We start from the raw sequence: 21,660 nt of genomic DNA, 5'->3' as shown, positions 1-21,660 counted from the left end.
TCCTCGACCTCTTCTTCATGTCTTTCTGGATCCATTGTTCCAAAACCCAATGAACTGACTCTGGCCCTTTTATCTATCTATTGAAGGATGGTGTGTGATCAATTTTGACTCTGAGTGTTTCCACTTGGGTAATTGTGTGCTAGCTGAGCTGAAGCTGTGCTGACTTGAGTGAACAATATTGAATGCTAGTGCTTTCTAAATGACAACATGGTGTAGGCAATGAGAAATGAAGGGATTTGTGTGTAGAGTTTTGCAGTGACAGTTCAACAAATCTGACTTATGTGCCAAAAAACAGGGGAATAGTGTTTATAGTTTAGGGGAATGGGTGTGCTTTTTGATAAATGGCGTAATGGTTTTGAAATTTTAGTTCAAAAGCCTGGTTATAGTGTTTAAGCAATCAAGAAAAACTGTAATTAATCAAGAATGAAGTGCTTTGGGACCAAACCCCAATCATGTCATGTCTCTGTATTTGACAAAAGCATTGCAGTGAGCATCATGAAAACCCAAACGAGCTCACTGCAACTCATTTGATTTATGAGTTTGGACGTTTTCGCTTGAAGCCGGGTCCTACAGGGGTTTTCAATCTTTCGGATGATGGACCCTCAAACATGATCGTCCTGGTGTGAGCGCCACCCATACTACATTTTAAAAGGTAGCAATATATTTTCATGTAAAAAAAATTCACATAGCCTACTGTTAAAATTAATATTATAAATATGCATAAAATAGTTTTTGGAAAATATTTCGTTTCTTATGTTACATTATTAAAAATGTTCTACTGACTGCAGTGCTGTATTATTTATTTAGATATATAACATTTTTGTAATCTATTTATTTTAATCAATGTTTTATTCATTTTATTAAATATATTTATTTAGTTAGTTATAAATAAACCCCTAAATAAATAAGACCCCTACCCTTGCGGCCCCAGACCCCAGGTTGAAAAACATTACCCGTGACCCAATACAACTTCTCAATAAAGCCTGTAATGCCAAAGTTTACGCCTAATGAAATGTATGCACGTTAAAAGGGTGTCTTTTTAATTGTCCTTCAGTAGTTTAGCGGGAAGATGAGGACATTCAGTAGCCTACAACAGACGATTCAAATCATGCTCTCGTTTCTCTTTTACAGACACGACTTAAACTCTATCTCACCAACTGCAGTGAATCACAGCCACATGCGTTCTTAAGCGTCGCAATTGACGCTAATTTGAGGGTATGAAGGAATAATGAGAACTAAAGCTCTCTCAGAGGTTATTGAACACATTCGTTTCTGTTAAGAATGATTTGGTGAAGAGCCGAGACAGCTGGCACGACCTCTTTTTATAGATCTTTAGACATATTTTATAATAATACACAATTAGGTGGGGATAAAAAGCGGTTTGTGACTGCGGTAATTACAACACTGGCATGATTGAAATTGCCACGTACTGTATATCCACGAGGGTTTAAATGACACGCGGGTTGATGACTGATGTGTTGATGACTGATATTTTGATGACTGAGCGGCATGAGATGGAAATGGAAAGGGCAGCTTGAACGGACATATTTAGAGCATGTGATAGATATTCAGAATAATTGTTGAATGTAATTTTAGGCTGGTGTCTTTTCGAAATATTATATTTCCTATCCGCTGAGCTCAGTTCATTTAGATTACAATAAACATGTCAAAGAGATAGTTCACCCAAAAATTTAACTCATGAACTCTCATGATGTTCCAAACCCGTAAGACTTTTGTTCATCTTTAAAACAACAGTTGAAGATCTTTTCGATGAAATCTGAGAGGTTTCTGTCTCTCCATTGACAGCTACGCAACTACCACTTTGACGCTTCAAAAAGTTCATAAATAGATTGTAAAACTAATCCATATGAATTGAGCAGTTTAGTCCAAATTTTCTGAAGAGACTCGATCGCTTTATGATGAACAGATTGGATTTAGGCTTTAATTCACATATAAACATTCATCAACAGTTGTGGTAAACAGAAGCTCAAGCATGTTCGCTTGAAATTCGAGAATGAGGTTCAATCTTGTGTTACGCAACAAACTTTTGTTAGATGCGACTAATCGATTTGACAGAACTAGCTTGTAAATGACTTAAAAGTTATGATCAGTCTTAACTTGCATAATCTGTGTCTTAAAGCCAGCCATAGATGTTTCTCCTGAGAAAAATACCTCAGTTATCTCATGTGTCTCCTCTCCTGGAGATCTCAACAATCTCTCAAACTTTGCTCAGATTCGCCAAAATAGCGAGTAAAACTGAACTATTTTCAGATAATATTTTTGTGTTCGGATCAACGAATCCCAAAATAATTGTTTTGATCCTGTTAATGCTGAAGACCTTCAAATCAAAGGCTGCCAATAGAGGGCGTCAAGTGCCTTTGAAACAATTATGAAAGTAGCCAAACTTTCCTTTTTTTCATAAATAGCCTAAAAATAGGAATAGGAAACAGGAATATTCAACTAAATATTAAACGACTGATGGAAATTCTCAACATTTCCATCACAAATGTTGTGATTGTGTAAATGAGAAATAACTAGATCGGCAGTGACAGTTTTCAGTGAGTTTCAATGCTTTTTTCCCTCACTTCTTTGTGGATGACTGGAGAACTTAAAAATATATATATTTTATACAATGAGTTTTAAAAAAGGACTGTTTAAAGTCACTTTTTGCTAAACAACAATGACCTGCTTGAATGGTTTGAAACTGCTCTACTTATCACAAAGATTTATATCACAACAACAACAAAAAAACAACAACAAAAAAAACGTTTAGAACATGATTAAAATCTCAGTTAGTTGTCTGACTAACTGTGGTAGACACGGCAAAATGACAATGCACAACGCTAACTCGTGAGAAAATAAAACTATTTTACAAGGTGGTGATTTCAGATAAATATAGGCTACATTATTATTAGTTAAAAAACGTACGATTTCTAAAAACAAAAATAAGGCATGAAGTGCCACCCCTAAACCTAAGCAGATCGTGTGAAAACTTACAAATGGGATTGTAAGGATTCATACGAACCAAATACCCAAAACGTAAAATAGTTATGAATTCCATTGAAATTGTGTTGTTTGCATAAGATGAACATCAACAGATTGTGACTGAGCATTTTCTTAAATTCTCCTTTTAAAGGTCAGCCACTTTTCCCTTTAATTATCATGTAAATAACACTGTTTTAATTCACCGAAGTTGAAAATCAATATTATAATTAATCATTAATTATGGGGGTAGATGAGTAAGCTGATGAGTAAGACCTTGTGGGGATATTTTTTGGTCCCCATGAAGAAATAAGCTTATGAATCATACAGAATGATCTATTTTGAAAATCTAAAATAGCAGAAAGTTGTGTGTGATGCATAGTAGGTTTAAGGGGACAGAATATACAGTTTGTACAGTATAAAACCCATTATGTCTATGGAGAGTCCCCATAAAGCATGGAAACCCAACGTGTGTGTGTGTGTGTCTGTGTGTGTGTGTGTGTGTGTGTGTGTGTGTGTGTGTGTGAACCTGTAATTAAAATCTACACCATGACATGCAGGTAAACAAACACCCTCACTGTGAAAGATGTTCATGTAACAGATCACACCACATGACCATTTACCCATAATGCCCTCCTGCTGTCGTATAACTGCCCCGGCTGAGCCAAAACCAATCTCCGTAAGAGTAGACATGGCAGACGCGCGCAGCATCTGCACCCGTTCCGTCAGCCATCTGTGATCAAACACTCAAAAACACACTTCACAATGTATTGCTTATTTACATCTGGGGGGGGTTTGATGTTATTTTCACAGTGTTTTCATGCATGGCATAACACTAACCTCAACAAATACGCAAAACTGTCCGATATAATATCACAAAGGGGATAATGATCATTTTTTGAATGCATAAAAGTTACCAGCCTAACACATCAAATAACACTAAGCTTAATATATTGTATTAGTATATTAGCAATATTAACAGTGACAGTAACAGAAAAATATGCCTTTGAAATTGCAACAAGAAAATGATATGGGATTCATTTTAGTTGAAAATTTGTTTGCTTTGATGATATGGTTATTTGCATTTTAGTACCCTGCGTTTTCCTTCAGATTTTGTGAGCCGGGTCTGTTGCTTTTATATTCAGGTTTAGATTTACTGTTACTGTCCCTTCACTTTAACCAAAGCTTACACATTACAGTAAATTACCGTCTAACACTTGCATACAAATTGGATTTAATAACGTTTAATGGTGACAGTAAGTGTTTTTATTAGAATACTACTTAAGGTTTAATCTGACAATAATGAGAAGGGACATTGGATGAGACATGCACAAGTGATAAAATGGTTTTATGTCCCTTAATAATAACAGAAATTTATGCTGCAGTTTCTTAAATTAAAAGCACAAATCAAAATGAAAACGCCAGGTGTTTACTTTTACTCTTCTGTCTAACGAAAGAAAGATAACTGCAAATATCAAAGGGTTTGTGTGTAACAGCAATTTAACTTTTCTCCGAGAAGGATACGACTCTTTTTCCTCGAAAACTGACGAATACTTTAATCAGGACACAAACACACAGAACTGTTTAACTTCCATAAACTGCAAAATGAATGATCTATTCTCTATACCGGAGCTAAAATGAGCGCAATATGTGCACAAATATTTTAACTTGAGAAAAACACAAAACTTTGTTTACAGTACAGGAACATGTAAATCCATACACCCAATAAAAAATAAATAAATGATATTTTAGACAACTTTGCTGCTCATACAAAAAAATTATTATAAACACCAAAATACAAATACAAGCTGCATTTCTAGCTTCTAAATTTAAAGGGGTGGTTAGTTATGATTTCACTTTTCTAACTTTAGTTAGTGTGTAATGTTGCTTTTTGAGCATAAACAACATCTGCAAAGTTACAACGCTCAAGGTTCAAAGCAAAGGGAGATATTTTCTTTTAAAGAAATCGTTTTTTAAGGACTACAACAAACACCACATTCCTCCAGGGTTAGTGACATCACCAACCCTAGAATTTACATAAACCCCGCCCCCTGAACACGATTTATAGATTATCAAGACAGAATATGCTAATCAATGACTAGAAGATAACTACACATAAGCTCCATAAATTATGTAAACTAACCATTCAGAAATTCAAAAAATTCTATTCTGTTGCCTATACATATTGTCACTTCTTCTTGAGTCTCTCCATCACTGTCTGAATCTGGTTTGAACATAAAAGGCTAAAAGTTTTTGACATTTTCAGTGCATGTCTGTGTGAGTGCAAGCTGTTGAAGCTCCGCCCCCTGTGCCGGGAGCAGCAGCTCATTTGCATTTAAAGGAACAGACACAAAACGGTGCGTTTTTGCTCACCCTCAAAAATGGACAATTTTAACATGCTATATACAAATATCTGTGGGGTGTTTTGAGCTAAAACTTCACATACACACTCTGGGGACATCAAACCTTCCAGACAGACTTCCATTGTGACATTACTTTTTATTAACAGTTTATACAAACTAGGTAGTGAGATCAAATAATTTTCTGTGGTAATAATCAACCGTCCCCGATGCTGTCCATAGAAACTAACTTTTTTGTTTTGCTTTGTAATTTTTTTAATTCGGTACATTCCTGTTGGTCACAGTTGAAATAAAGTTGTTCACCTTACCAGTTTGATGTATAGCTGACTGAAAGTCTGGTCCAGTCTCCTCCAACATAGTCATATAGCTCTAAAATTAATACTTATAATAAATCATTCAGAAAAGGTCATAGGTGCAGATATTGCGCTTTAAAAAGAAACGGTTAGCCACAAAATATAATTGAGACATCAATGAGTAACGAATGAATTAATCTTCAAATGTTTCAATCAATATGCATAAATACTGTTCATGTCATATTACATTTACTGAATTAATGAGTTTTACTCACAATTTGGCTGAACAAATCAGCAGGCTTTTTACATCTAAAAGGTCAGCCTTCCTGCATTCGTCTTTACAACCTGGAAAGGTCAAATCATTACTTATTATAATGCAGATGAAACCTACACAGATAATCCATATAGCAAAACAGATCATGGCACACAGTTGCGTACTAGACGAACGTCGCTCACCATATGCGCTACAAACACTTTTTGAAACCAACAAACTTAGCAAACATGACAACAAATGAACATCATTTAGTTGTTTGTGGGTGAGATTTGAACGGTTAGACAAGCGTCTTTCCTCAGTCCAACAACCCACGTCTGAATCTGCAGATCAAAGCAGCTTATAGACCCAATCAAACATTTCTGCTCACCACGGTAGAGTAAACACTAATCATGATGACAATGTTGATGATGATTATGATAATGATGTCATCAGTGACTACTAAGCTTCCTCAGTGGAATGGATTATAGAGGCATGCCAATCATAATAAAGATGACCAGACACAAAGAGACACCTGCGGGAACTTCTCCACACGACAGCCCAAATGAAAGCAGTGCTAATTTGTTTTGACAAATGTTTAACTGGCCATTTTACGAACCACAAACACACAATCCATTGTTTAAGCCCTGTTCTGCTGGCACAACATATGCATCCCGCAGTGCGACATGCAAAACTCTGTCGAAAATTACTTTAAACTACATATTTCCGTATATTCTCTTATTATTATTATTGCCTATTATTATTATTATGGCTATTATTATTTACACACGCTAGAACTCATATTAAAGGGACCATTGAAGTGCCTTAAAACGCACAGCATTATTCAGTGTGTTGACGTAATGTCCACTGAAACAGGAAGACAGGGCGGGACATATCGAACAGCTCCTCCCCTTTAGCCAATAGCATTTTGTTTATATCACGGCTCGGCCAGAGCTGTTGAGCTCGATAAAGCCGCAGTTTCCTTCTAATCTCTATCGTTTCTCCTCCTAATCGCTTTAAAATACTGCATTCTGTGTAGATTTCAAATGGGTCCGATATGTTTTGTGGTCAGCGATGACTCGCACATATGATCCGCACTGTGCCGGAGCTGCGTCGGTTCGCGTGACACTAATGTGAAACCAGGCTTCATTCGCATATTTACACTGTTTGAATCGTTCCCTATATAGTGCACTATGTGCCATTCACCATGTAGAAAACAGTAAATGTGTGAACAAGTGATTGATTTTAGCTTCAGCGTCTATTATTTATTATGTAGGGGGCGGAGCTTCAGATTCTAGCGAGCATTTGATTGGACAGAATCTGATGAAAATCTGAAGTGCAGAGTAATGTCATCAAAATCATTGATCCATATTGGCGAAAGTGAGAGATTGTAAGTTTTAAACGCTTATATCTTCTAAACGCACATTTTGTCATTGTTTTGGAGCACACTAGCTTATAGATAACAATAAGGCTTACATATTCATTCTAAAAGCTAAAAAACGTCCATTTTGATTTCATGGGGACTTTAACTTGTCCTCATACATATAACAATAATATGCACTTTAATTTAAAATCTTGAAAAAAAATAAGATAATAAAAGGACAGAAAAAATATACTGAAAACAAATTAGAAGCAATGGACCCTTTTCACAGACTGTGATGACTATTTTTAACGGTCCTCAGCATCTTAAATCCTGCAAAGTTTTTTTTTTATATTTTATTTTATTTTATTTTTATGTATGTACATTTATAACACTATAGCCTACTTAGTATTATACTACCTTTGCATCAAGTTACAAAAAATATATATAAATAAATGTCTTTATGACAGTTGGCGTTTGATTCTGTGCTACAAGAGGCAAAGACAATTTAAGTTATGCTCGTCGAAAAAACATAAAGGCCTAGCTTATTATCTCTAGTCAAATAAATTCACCCCTATTATACGCACATTGGACTAAAAGTAATATAAGTGATTATTTAGTGTTGTAAGAAACGCAAGATTTAGCCTAAACCTCCATCCTTAGTTAAGCCACTCGGGGGAAATGTCACACCCACCCGTCAGAGATGACGAGATTATCACTCCCGTGGATCGTTACGGTCAAACTAAAGCGGAGAGACACCGGACGGTCAACCGGTGAAACGCCGAGAGGCTTTATTTACAGCCCTATTCACCAACTTTAACAAGTGATGTTATTATAAAGATAAGCGTTTTCAATAACCTCGCGTCAATATAATGAACCGCCTCAGATATTAACAGCGCGACGCTATAAGCCGCTTTAAGACGCGCGCGCAGGTGGATGGAAATAGACGCGCGAGCTCGGGCTGTGTGAACCTAACAGAAAACTTTTGCGTCAAACAACGAAGAATGACCAGCGATGATCTTAGAGCTTACTGGGACTCTCGACGTCTTTTTTCCTTTAAAGACCAAAAATAATGGGACGCGGGTCGGAGTTTTCAGGAGCGCTCAAATAATGGCTAAGAAGAAACGGGTTTTAACGGTCAGTTTTATCAAAGGATTCCCAGATGACAGGTTATTATAGAGGCAGACATGCCAGCCAACCTCACCATCTCCAGCCACACCACGAACTACAACTTCCCAGCGCTCATATTCGGGGTATTATTGATCATTATCATCATTTGTGGGAACGTGCTGGTGTGTCTGAGCGTTTACACGGAGAAAGCGCTGAAAACCACAACTAACTACTTCATAGTCAGTTTGGCTGTTGCTGATTTGCTGTTGGCTGTTCTGGTATTACCGCTGTTCGTGTATACAGAGGTGAGTTAAGATTATTCATTAGCTAGATATTCTAATCTCAATATTGTGTATTTGCAAGGTGACCAGAAAACAAACAGGTTTGTAAAACCCCGCTAAGCTGGTTTACCTGGTGATCATCTTAAATGACCCACTGTGAGCATTGGCCACTTTCATGCTGGTTTTAACATGTCTGTACTTGTAAACCAAGTTTATTTTAAGTCAGAAATGTATATGTATAAATAATTGCTGAATTAAAATAAGTTGATTTCATGCTATATTTATACAATAGATATATTATATTTGTGTGTGTGTGTATATATATATGTGTGTGTGTGTGTGTGTGTGAACGTAAAACGTAGCTGTTAATACGTATTTTTATGCAATATATTGTTTTAATATTTAATATTAAGTGTGTGTATACATACACATGAACGTAAAACTTAGTAGCTAAAACGGTTTTCTTGTAGCAACAGTAACTGTAGTAGCTTGCCAATACTATGGTTAACAATGATAACAGTAACCTTTCATCTATTGACTATAGATCATCTAACACTTAATCGATCTGATCACCTGACACCTTTCCATAAAATCGCAAGACGAACTTAGCATCAATGCTCAATTGTTACCCTTGCGTGAAAAACTTTGCAGACTTGCATTCATCCGGCCTGCAACGGCCCCCTGCTGCTGAGATTGTCTGTCTCTACCAGAGCGGACATCATGAACACACATCACACAACACACATTGTCTGTCACCCCGGGATGCGGGCGCGAGGCCTTCCACTAAAGAGGCCTCCAAATTAACTGTCGATCGGACATTTGAGGCCATGCTAGTTACCGTATCCCCTAGACGGGATTCTGAGGCCCCCAGACAGCGGAGACAAGGTCACCGGGACCGAAGCAAACAACTCATGGTTGTTTGGCTGGCTCTTCAGTACAAGGACACAGAGAAAAATAAGCTCCAGTGAGTCAGCCGTGGCTTAATTACAATTTTACATGAGTCCCCTCACCACGATCTCATGGCTTCCACTTGTAGGGGGAACGGTGCTCGTTGGCATGGGAGAGAGGCCATTACCAAAAAGCAATTAGGAATCTGTCCTCATCTCCTGGCCAATAATTAAAATGCCATTAAATCCTCCTCTCTGCTGTTTTATCTCTCTTTTTTTTTTAGAACACATGATGCACATCAGGTACTAAATTACCATCAGCCTGAGAGCATGTGGTGTGTGTGTCTGTGTGTGTGTGTTGTGACAACGCCAAGCGGATAATAGGGAAATTAAGGTTTCGCACAGTCGCTCCGCTGTGAACAGGAGGTTAGGGGAAGGCGAAAGAGGTCAGAGAGCCATGGGAATGAAATGATAGGAAAACATGGCATGCATGAGAGAAGCAAGCAACAAATTGGTAAAGAGTAAAAGACAGTGATGATTTTCTCTCCCTCTCAGTTCCAGGATGGAGTTTGGTCCCTTAATATGACCCTTTGTGATGGACTGATGACGATGGACGTGATGCTTTGCACCGCCTCCATATTTAACCTCTGTGCCATCAGCATAGACAGGTGGGTCTGACATCGAGCTGTTGCACACGTTGTGTCTGTGCGTTAATAGCGGTAACTAAAATAAAAAACTAAAACCATTAAAGCAATTGACCCTTCGCAGGGAGTTTGATTGACAGGCGATCTGACCTATCATAATCCGCCATCCGCCGAATCCGCCATTTTTGTCCGACAAAGCAGTCTTAGTAGATTAACTGACGTACTGACGTCTTTCCGCGGTTAAAACAACATTTCTTCTGATGTTCATTCATGTTTATTTGATGCTATAAATGAACTAGAAGGAAGAGATGATCGGTTCTCGAGCAGCTTTAACTGAGCGATCTGTCAGACACATTAAAGAGACACAAAACGGTATTTACCGTTTAAATTTCTTTATAAAATGACCAAATGTGAAAGTTGAGACTTTGTTTCATATCAAAAGTGACCTGCTCTGTCCTGTCTGTCAGTGTGTTGTCAGTTTCACTGCGTGAGAACATGGTGGGGCGTGAGAGAGGCGTGGCTTGTCGGACATAGCAACAGTAACTAAAGGGGGCGGGTCTTTGCGAACGGTCAATTGTAATTCAGTTTGGACTGAATCTTCATGGTTTAAGTAGATAATAGCTACACTTTAGGCCCTGTTTACATCTGGTATTAAAATGCGTTTTGAGCTTGTCCACTTTCCACCACTTCCAGATATAGTTGAAAACACATTCGACCGGATTGCTTTCATAGTGTAAACGCTCATGTGATCGAATGTGTTCAAACAGCCACAGAAGACCTTCTTCTCTCCGTCTACTGATCTAATGAGTGACATTATGGGAAGAGCTCGAGCCAGACGGGATTTAAACTTTATCGGCTGAAGACCCAAGATTGGTTTGAAGATGAAAAATGTACCAAGCATAATGTTCTCTCTCCATTCCTGATTTCTAACACACACTCGCAGCGTTCGCTGGTCTTGTGTCTCTGGACGTGTTCATATGTAAATTACACGAGCTTATTTTGTCCATTAGATCGAAAGATCTGAAAATCCCATACATTTACTCGCCCATAGACCCTCCCCTCGAAGAAATCAGGACAGAAGTGGTCAAAAGTGGACAAAAGAGACTTATAAAGAGACTAAATACAGATTAAAGCACCAGGTGTAAACAGGAACGTGTCTCCCTCGTCTACTCGGATCCAAATCGACCAAAACGGATCTTAATACCAGGTGTAAACAGAAACTTAGAGAAAATGTATTACCATCATGTTTTCCATCCTAATGCAAATTAGATATCATGCTGAAATAGTTTGCACCCACTTTAAAACATTTTATTTATTTATTTATAGTCGTTATCAAAGGAAAAACCCACAGTGGTGATCCAGAAGACACTTTATTTGGGGTATAGAGTTGTAGAAATGCTGTGTGAAAGCTTAAAGTGTGCGCGCGGCTGCGGTTACTGTGTGTGCGGCAGACACGAAATGCGTAAAACATGCCTTTAAAGTCCGACGCCTGAACTAGGGCGAGGATCGATGAATCAGATTCATGCAGTGCACTGATTTTTGCACAGCTATAGTTTTATATTTTGGAGAGCGATAAGGGTCACAGCAGGTTACCTTCCTAATTGTGGTTCTGTTTGAAGACACGATGAAATAGCATTTGTAATAAAAGTTCATAGCTTCCCCGCTATGTTTAAAAGAAAAGAGATACAGGCAGAAAGAAATGTATTCAGAATAACTAAATGGCATTAAGTTGCCAAGTATCTTGAAATTACACCGGATTCATCGTTAGATTGTCCCGCCGTCGCTGGCCTTGGTGATTCGAGTCAACCGGAGGGTCATTATCGTCCTGCCATTCGATGTGGCTCAGCAGACGGTGTTTTGAGAGATTAATGAGATATATGCTCAGGGCGGCGCTCTGGAGATACAACAGCATGAAACTTGTTATGCAAGGAAAAGGCTGCAAACACACACCACTTGGCAGAAGTCGCCACAGAATCAGCATGAAAAAGCAATGTGTTGAGAACAGATACACGGACACCGCTGCGTTTGATTTGTGTAACAGCCATATGCGTCCAGAGCCGGATAGATGCCTCAGGGTTCACACTCCTGTTTAGAAATGTACTCGCTCAGCAATAGAGGCTTCTTCTATCACTGATATGGAGATGATATGCAGCTTGGAGATTCATAGAGAACAGTTATTAAATAAAACTATAATATACATGAATCTGACATATATATTAACACTTTTATTTTAGCATAAAATACATATTATTAGAAAATTATTATTAAATAATGTATATATATGACATTTAAGCACTTAAGCCCCATATTTTTTATGTATTCTTGTACTTTTTTTTAAGTGGTAGTTTCCAATTTTTTTTATAATAGGCTTTTTTTTTTTCATTTAGTTTATTTTGCATAAAGAACACACACACACAATTTATTTTTATGACATTTAAGGACTTTTTGCCCCAAATTATTGTACCAAAAGTGGTAGTTTTCTTTTTTTTTTTACTAAAGGCACACAATAATAATAATGAAAAATGTTTGAATTTTGGGGTGAGAATTATGACCTGGACATTTCACAGGTTTCGTGAAACCACGTTCTAAAATACACACACGTTGGATACGAGTGGTATTATCTGTAGCAGATGAGGGTTCAGGTCAACACACAATTGGGTCAACTCAATTAGCCAATAAGGGATTCGACCAGCTAGCATTTAAAGATGAAAGTAAGGGGTTGATTAGGGTCAAGAAAGGTTTTTAAATAGTTTTGCATTATAATACCTCATGGTTTGCAACAGGTTCATCGCAGTCTTTGTCCCGCTTAACTACAACCGCCAACATGTGGACCAGCGACAGATTGTCCTGCTTTCCGCCACATGGATCCTGGCCTTAGCCGTGGCCTCCCCCGTGATGTTCGGCATCAACGACGTCCCCGACCGGGACAACAGCGAATGCAAGCTGGAGGACAACAACTACGTGGTCTATTCCTCCGTCTGTTCGTTTTTCGTGCCGTGCCCCATCATGCTGTTGCTGTACTGTGGGATGTTCCGGGGCCTGAGGAATTGGGAAGAGGCGCGCAAGGCCCGGCTGAGGAACAGCATGCAGACCTGCCGAAAGCTTCAGGAGGCCGCCGCCTCGCTCCCGCCCCTGTCTGGCCTGCCCCCCCCTCTGCCGCCTGTGATCGAGAAAGACCTCACTGACACGGAGGACCTGGACCACGATCACGACAGCCCAGATCCGGTGTCCATGCTCGCCTACCCTGCTGGGAACTGCAAAGATCAGAACCAGAACCGGCAAAGGAAGGGGGCGAAAATAAACAGGAGGGAGAGGAAAGCAATGAGGGTGCTTCCCGTTGTAGTAGGTAAGTTAGTTGATGTGAAATACACGCCAAAGTTGACACGTCTTGCTATACTCTAGTTTTTATGACACTGTGTGACTACATTAATTAATTTATTAACCTTAAAACACATACCTCGGGTGTTTATACCTCAATCTAGTCATTCTGAACAATATAACAAGAAAAACACATTTTTTTGTGAAAAAGTGTGTATAGGGTCACTAGTGACCCGAGGTATGCAATAGTGTAAGTATATTATTATTTATTTAAATTGTTTTTTATAGACATCAATTTGCAGATTGAAAATTAACTTCACATGTTTAATAAGTTACAGGAAATATTTTTTTTTATCATAAAAATAATAATTGGCGGATCATTTATTATTAAACTAGCCATTTAAATAAAAAAAAAATACTATTTTAAGTAAATGTTTAATTTCAGCAATTTTGTGCACTTTACAGTTATAATCAATAAATTAGGTGGGCTGAGCCGTTGCCTGGCAGCATAATTTATTTATTAGAGAATAAAAAAAATTATGTTTTCCATATAAGGAAGGAGGAATGTCTTAGATTTCTTTCAAATAGCTTTGATTTAACCATAAAATGCACCATCATCTCAGTTTGGAGGTGTTGTGAGTTCAAATAAAAACAGAGACAAAAAATATAGTCTCTCACTTTTAAAATGGGCATAGAGTGATTAAAAACACCCTGTCCACGTTTGCTGAAACGAGGAACTCCTTTGGCCCTCATTGGCTAATCATTCCTCGGCAATCCTCCAATCCGATTATGATGTAAGCCTCACTTTAGTCCAGCAGGCAGAGTGGGGGCAGCCGTCGTCACACTGAGACATGCACTTATCCTCTTCACGGGTTCATGGGACGTGCCAGTGCTGTACCTGTGCCGTGTACAGTACTGACAGTACTTGGCAATCCCTTTCACTCCTTGTCAATCTGAGTACAGGTGAGAAAGAGGAGGTGGAAGAGTGAGAGAGAGGTCAGGGTTGGGTCACACCAACTGTTCAGAAGTCCACACTAGAAGCTTAGTAACTAGTTTAGACTGTCCTTTATTTGGTTGCACCATTTGTTGTTCTTAAGGTTGCTGTGAGCTCTCCGTAAAGATCAAGGAATACGTAGTCGAATGACATGACGTTTACCCTCAATGATCCAATAGTTGTTTTCAAGCTGAAGTTGTTGGAATGCATGAATTTTAATCCTTTATTCTAGCATTTGCCTCACGCAACTTGATAAAAATGTTTCCACTGAAATACTGTACTACTTAATCATTAATAACAAAATAGGGATTTTTAAATTGCATTTATTTATTATGATTATTTTATTTGATATGTATAACACACGTGCTGTTTAGCTCAGGTTTGAAAAGGCGCTAACAAAGTAATATATTCACATAATGCTCTCTTAAAATTTAAAGGAGTGTAAATGCCAACATTACGTATAGTGGGTCTCATTCATGAAACATTCGTAAATATACGAGTAAATATGTGAGTGATTTGCGCGTAAAGAGACATTCCCGAAAATTCTTCTCCTGATTCACAAATACTTCGTAAACGTCAGATTTGATAGTGAAATGTGTGTGTGTGTGTTAATGAATTCCAATCAGTTGTAAATGGGACGCGCGTGCACGCTCATTCTCTCAATTACCGTAAATCCGACTGACAACTATATATGGGCATCATATTATGACACGAAACGAAGGATTTCCACATGTCTTCTCAAAAGCGAATGAAGAAGAGAAATTTCTCAGATGCAGAAATTGAAGTTTTATTATCAGAAGTTCATTCAAAACGCCACATTTTATTTTCAAGCGTACATAGTGGCGTATCAGGTCCTAAAAAAAAGGATTTTTTAGGTAATAATGCTTTTACCTAAATGCTTTAGGTAAAAATGCTTGGCAGCATATATTACAGATGCAGTTAATGGAGTTTCATCTGTTAATCGAACAGTCCCAGAAGTGAAAAGAAAATGGTTCGACATGAAGCTTGACTGCAACACTTGTGACTTGCGGACTTGTAAAATTAAAAATAAATAAATAAACAGCTTGAATATATATATAAAAAAAATAAAATATATATATATAAAAAAAAGACTTGTGGACTTGTGTTCCGTTTGCAGATGCTATTACTGGCTCTCGTAATAAAAGTAAAAAGAAAAACCGTATGTAATTATTACATATAATATTTTTTCAAAATGCTGTGTAAATATGTACCCGATTACGGTGAATTAAAATGCAGCCTTATTAATGAGCAAAACGTTCGGATGTTAAACGCACTATTTACGCGTGGCTGGGAGCAGGTGTAGATTTCTTTCGTACCAACAAACATTTGGAAAATACGAACATTTTAATGAATCCGAAAATTCACGCCAGAACCACTTTACACACGATTTACACAAAAATTTGTGTTGCTCGTGTTTCATGAATGAGACCCACTGTATGTCTAAAGGATTTAAGGCTATTGATGCAATTTAATTTCAACCGTTACTCTTGGTCAGAGGCTTCTGTAAATATTTCATAATTATGTAGAATTATGTTTCAAATAAGTTTAATGGTGCCATGCAAAAAATATGTAGTATTGTAGGCCTACTTCATTCCCGTTTACTTTAAAACTAGGCTAAGTTGTAAGTTGCATAATGTCAGAAGATCCACATTCGTTTTATTTTTAAAGATAATTAAAAAAAAATAAAACATAAAAATATATAAAACAAAGCATAAAAGCCAAGGTACTCCTGGGATAAACGTAACGTCCTTTACAGTGACTTTCACCCGTCCTCTCCGTCCTCTCACTTCTGACGGATGATAGATCTGTGGTTCCTAGTGGGAGCGGGAAAGACAGATCGGAGGGTCATATTTCATATCCCTCTGACGAGAGCGACCCTCTGTGTGTCTGTCTGGAACCTCTCCGAGTAGAAGTGAATAAAATAACTTGTATCTCTGATTCCTTCTCATTTAAGAAATTACTTTTAGTGAAGTCTTGCGTTGATTCACTGCCTCCAAAGTTCAATTAAAAGCCTGGAATATGAAGAAGACCGGGTTAGATGTTCAATCATCCATGTGATCCTGTAGATTTCTTTGGCTTTTTACATTTTTTTTATCCAGTTTATTATGAATATTATGGACTTTTTTGTTTACGGTGTGCTGTTTGATTTTTATTTTCAAGTCTGTTCACGCTAAGAATGATAAATACAAAGTTCTGTAATGGAAATCTAGATGGCGCCGGCTGATTGGTCCTTAACTCAAACGCTTGCAATCACATCATTCTCTATAGGGCACAGCTGATTGGTCCCTGCTGTATCAGTAGCCAATGAGCTCGCTGCTCAACCTTCAAACACTTGGTTAGCATTTGCCTTAGCAGTGCCGCGCGCTTTCAAAAACCCTCCTCCTTCCCCAGCTCCACCTGTATAGATCTGCTACGGGTAATTCATGAATGCTACAGTATAGTCTTACTTGCTCACAGCAGTGTGTTGTGTGTGTGTTGGCAAGACCAGACATATCAACATTGTCATATACATTACCACGCCGAGAGTTGTCATGGCAGAACTATAACTATATTAGCGCCCACACCAATTGATTTCATTCTGTTTATTATAAGCATGCGCTGTAATTTTGTCGTCTGCCACTTTAAATGCTCGAGTCTTTAACGTTGATTGGATTCTGATTGGCTGTTAATGTTTTTATCGTTCAGGGAAAAAAAAATCGCTCTGAAAGTGATTTCAACGATTTCGTTCCTCTGTGTCGTGAACGTAATAGTTGTGAACTTTCCTATTCTCGTAGAATAAGAACAATTATTAAAGTTATAGTTATTGTTATAGTTATCGTCCATGGTTTGAACGGGCCTTAATCAGCAGTATTACGAACAATATGAGGAAAACTTGCGAATAAGCTCAAACAACCGTCATTAATCGTAATTAGTTGTGGTGAGGACAAGCTTATTCTCACAGAATTAGAACGATTATTAAAATGTTATAGTTATTGTCAATAGTGCGAACGGGCCTTATCGCACTTAATCAGTGGGATTACAGCAAAAATAACAATATCGTTCCTCTGTATTGTTATAGTCATAGTTGTGGCGTTTCCTTCCAGTGTTAAAGGGTTAGTTCACCCAAAAATGAAAATTCTGTCAGTAATTACTCACCCTCATGTTGTTCCAACCATGTAAGTCTTTCGTTCATCTTCGGATCACAAATTAAGATATTTTTGATGAAATCTGACAGCTGTCTCACTCCTCCATAGGCTTTCAGAGGGACCGAAACTCGCCGGCCCAGAATAGTTATTAAAAACATCGTTAAAATAGTCTAAGTGACTACTGTGGCTATGCATTAAGATTATCATGCGACGACAATACTTATTGTGCGGAAAAACAACAAAAATAACGACTTTATCCAACTATTAGTGTTCTTCAATGTGGGCCTCTGACGAGAGTTCACGGGAGTGCCAGGACACATGCGCGAGAACTGAGATTACGGCGTTCTTCTTCTACTACTACTACTTGTTACTGGCTGCTCACTCCTTGGGAGTATGACCGCCATCTACTGTACAAGATGACGTCCCGACATTGCAGGAAGCGCAAAACGGTCTGTTTATAAGCAGAGGAAGATGCGCGCTGTATGTAAGCTATTGAATTCGACACTTATTGTGATTTAGGTCTCGATGATGTCGGGACGTCATCTTGTACAGTAGATGGCGGTAATACTCCCAAGGAGTGAGCAGCCAGTAACAAGTAGTAGTAGAAGAAGAACGCCGTAATCTCAGTTCTCGCGCATGCGTCCTGGCGCTCCCGTGAACTCTCGTCAGAGGCCCACATTGAAGAACACTAATAGTTGGATAAAGTCGTTATTTTTGTTGTTTTTCCGCACAAAAAGTATTGTCGGCGCATGATAAACTTAATGTATAGCCACTGTAGTCACTTGGACTATTTTTAACGATGTTTTTAATAACTATTCTGGGCCGGCGAGTTTCGGTCCCTCTGAAAGCCTATGGAGGAGTGAGACAGCTGTCAGATTTCATCAAAAATATCTTAATTTGTGATCCGAAGATGAACGAAAGACTTACATGGTTGGAACAACATGAGGGTGAGTAATTACTGACAGAATTTTCATTTTTGGGTGAACTAACCCTTTAAAGGACGACAATATGTTTATGTGTACATAGAATAGTTTTTCACCTGACATCCGTCCATCCACAGGTGCCTTCCTGTTCTGCTGGACGCCGTTCTTCGTAGTGCACACGATGAGGGCTCTTTGCGAGGAGTGCGAAATCCCTGGCTTCGTCATCAGTATCGTGACCTGGCTGGGCTACGTCAACAGCGCCCTCAACCCCATCATCTACACCGTCTTCAACACAGAGTTCAGGAAGTTCTTCCGGAAGTTCCTGCCGACTCTCCCCAACTGCTGCTAGCCTGAACGTGTTCTCTGCTAACGGTTTACGAACAAAACATACCCAGAAGTATAAATAAACCAGACAAATAATGCTTGCATGTAAATACAGCATGTTGTATATGGAAGTATGGTTAAAATGCACTACAATGTTTGCTGCCATTACATTTTTACTTTACATTTTTATTTTGTATGTTTACATTTTGAAAGCTGACATCAAAGGGCCTCATTCATGAAACGCAAGCCGAATGAATTTGTTTGTAAAATCATTTTATGTAAACTGTCATTTTTTATACTGTTACGTTTATGCAAGCAGAACGTTTTTCCATCATTTTTCCATGTAAACGCGCTAGACGGACGTGTTTGACGTTGCGCTTGCAAGACGTATCTTTCGTAGCATCTTATGCATGACAAGTTAAAATATGTCTTTTAAAAGACACATCTCGAGAACTTGCGTTTTTTTCCCCATTCCACTGCCAAAAACACGTTCAGCCCTTTTAATGTATATTGCATTTTATTTATGTCTCGGTAAATTGTTCGTAAAACATTTTTAATGTAGATTTTGGTTGTTGTAATACATGACTTCCATGTAAATATTACATAAAACGTGAGTTACATAAATTGTTGCAATCACAAAATACATGCACGAAATTCACATGCATGTCAATTTTTCGTAAAATCGAGTAATGAAAAAATACCTGGAGAGCGGGAAAAAAATCAGGAAGATGTTGTTATTGAAGCGAATATGACAAATTATGCAAAAATGGCTTTACGAACAAATGAAACATTTCGTTCTGCTTGCGTTTGATGGACGAGGCCCAGTTTATGCTTTGAAGCTTCTATGACAGGAATGTCTGTGGAACGGTCTGCCATCTACGATGACCTCTCTTTGCTTTACAGTTCTCATGTGATGTGCGAAGGAGCTCACCCTGGGCCCGTAAGTTAGGGCGTTCATTTTGTATCTGATTGCACTGACTTTCATCTGAGAAATAAATGTTTTTCACAGACAACAACTTCTTTGTGCTGATGTCCAGAAGAGGAGTTAAAGGCACACTGTGCAGTTTCCGTTTTTCTCAAACGGCACCCCCTAGAGTCGCTGTGGCGTACTTGTATTTAACGTTACTGACGTAAACACCACTCACGCAGAGCCGTCTCTGCACTCTTCCGACCGCGCTTTCTTCGTCGACTCTGCCAGAGAATGTCTAATAAGGGGAGAAGTTTCACTCTCAGTAAACTTCCGGCTTCTGAACTGGTTGCAGTTCCACTCTGATTCCATATGAGGGCGCTCACAGGACGAGTGCAGAATGAATGGAGGTCTATGGCGCTATACCCCTCAAAATCCACTTTTCTCAGGATATAATTTTTTTGTCTAGTAATTTGAATGTTGTTTTCGAAAGGAGATGCAAAGAAATTACACATTGCTGGGTGTTAGATTTTTTTGAGTCACTTATTTGCTTTAAAAAGTCTTTTAAAATGTCAGTGACGTCACACACATCGTACGACCAGAGATACTGCTTTACGGCAATCCTTCAGTCACTTTGGTGCTTTCGCGCTCTGCACTTTCTTTTCTCTCGAGGCATCGACAACACAGCTGACACAGGCAAACACACGTGCTTGAAGAGTTTTTGTTTTGTTTGTTTCTGGTCCCGCTGCGGATGACACGATGCCATCAAGCGGTATCTCAGTCCTTCACTGACCAATCAGCGTTCATTAGCAGAATGCTAGCGTGTTATGGGCAACAACAACTCAACCTGTAAGAAATCGAAAGGACATAAGTACTCGTTCATTCAACTTTCGACCTATAATCCATGTTGAACTTGCAAAACCTACAATCAAATCTGAGATTTCTCAACGGCAATCGGGTGAAAGAGACAAATTTAGCCGTCTAGCCTCATAGACTCCCATTCAATTTGCACTCATGGGCGATCACCCCCAGTGGAACTCTGGTGGAACTACAACCAAAATTCGGTACAATAGGACTTAATAGGGAGTGGGCAGGCTCTCCGTAGACGGGCTCTGACTCTGCTATGATTCACGTCTGAAATGTGTGCGAGTGTCTTCCATAGACACTACGAGTTCGTTTACCATCGAAATGATTTCGAAGCTGTTATATTAAGGTACAAATCTTGCATAGTGCGCCTTTAAAGACATTGAGGTTGTACAGTAGACATTAGTGTGACTGTTAGCGCCAGGGTTTACTTTGACTCGCCCAGAAAAAGCACAAAAGTTGAGAGAAATCTAGATTAAAAAAAATCCAATTTCTCTTGATTTGAAGAGAAACTGAGTGAAGAGAATATCTCAGAGTGAACTACGGCGCTAATAGAGTCACACTAACATGCACAGAAACCAAGGTCAAGATTTTTGTTATATAATACATTAAATTAATATCGTACACTGTCATATACAACATATTTCATATGGGATCATTCTGTGATTAAAAAAATCTCCTTTTTTGGTCCATAAAAGGAAAAAGGGAATAATATGGTATTAAAACAACACCAGGGTGACTAGATTTTTATTTTAGGGTGAACTGTCCCTTTAAGTTTCGGAACCCCTGACCCAAAAAGAAAAACAAGACCGCTAGCGATTACCTGGACGTGTATTATTAAAGCAGAATATTCCCTCACTATTCATTATTTAGAGTCTGTCAGATTTACATAATACAGGTTTTTCCCACATGCTGATGACTAAGAGGGTATTCGTTCGTTGTGATAAAATGTCATCAACCTCTTCTGTCATCCGTCTAATGTTTCCTCCTTCATTCTTTATGCCATTGCGAGGACTT

General features: G+C 38.5%; 1 protein-coding gene across 1 annotated transcript; it reads left to right on the top strand.

Annotated features, from left to right (window-relative positions):
- Positions 1-7,937: 7,937 nt before the first annotated feature.
- On the top strand, positions 7,938-19,883 carry drd4a (dopamine receptor D4a). The gene is made up of 4 exons (XM_084398038.1): positions 7,938-8,660; positions 10,079-10,191; positions 12,951-13,513; positions 18,686-19,883. The coding sequence occupies exons 1-4, from the start codon at positions 8,433-8,435 to the stop codon at positions 18,895-18,897; spliced, it is 1,116 nt and encodes a 371-aa protein (XP_084254164.1). The 5' UTR covers positions 7,938-8,432; the 3' UTR covers positions 18,898-19,883.
- Positions 19,884-21,660: the final 1,777 nt, after the last annotated feature.

This window comes from Rutilus rutilus (assembly GCF_951802725.1).
Source record: "Rutilus rutilus genome assembly, chromosome: 23".
NCBI lineage: Eukaryota > Metazoa > Chordata > Actinopteri > Cypriniformes > Leuciscidae > Rutilus > Rutilus rutilus.
Note: the sequence above shows the minus strand (reverse complement) of the source record. Positions and strands in the feature narration are given on the sequence as shown.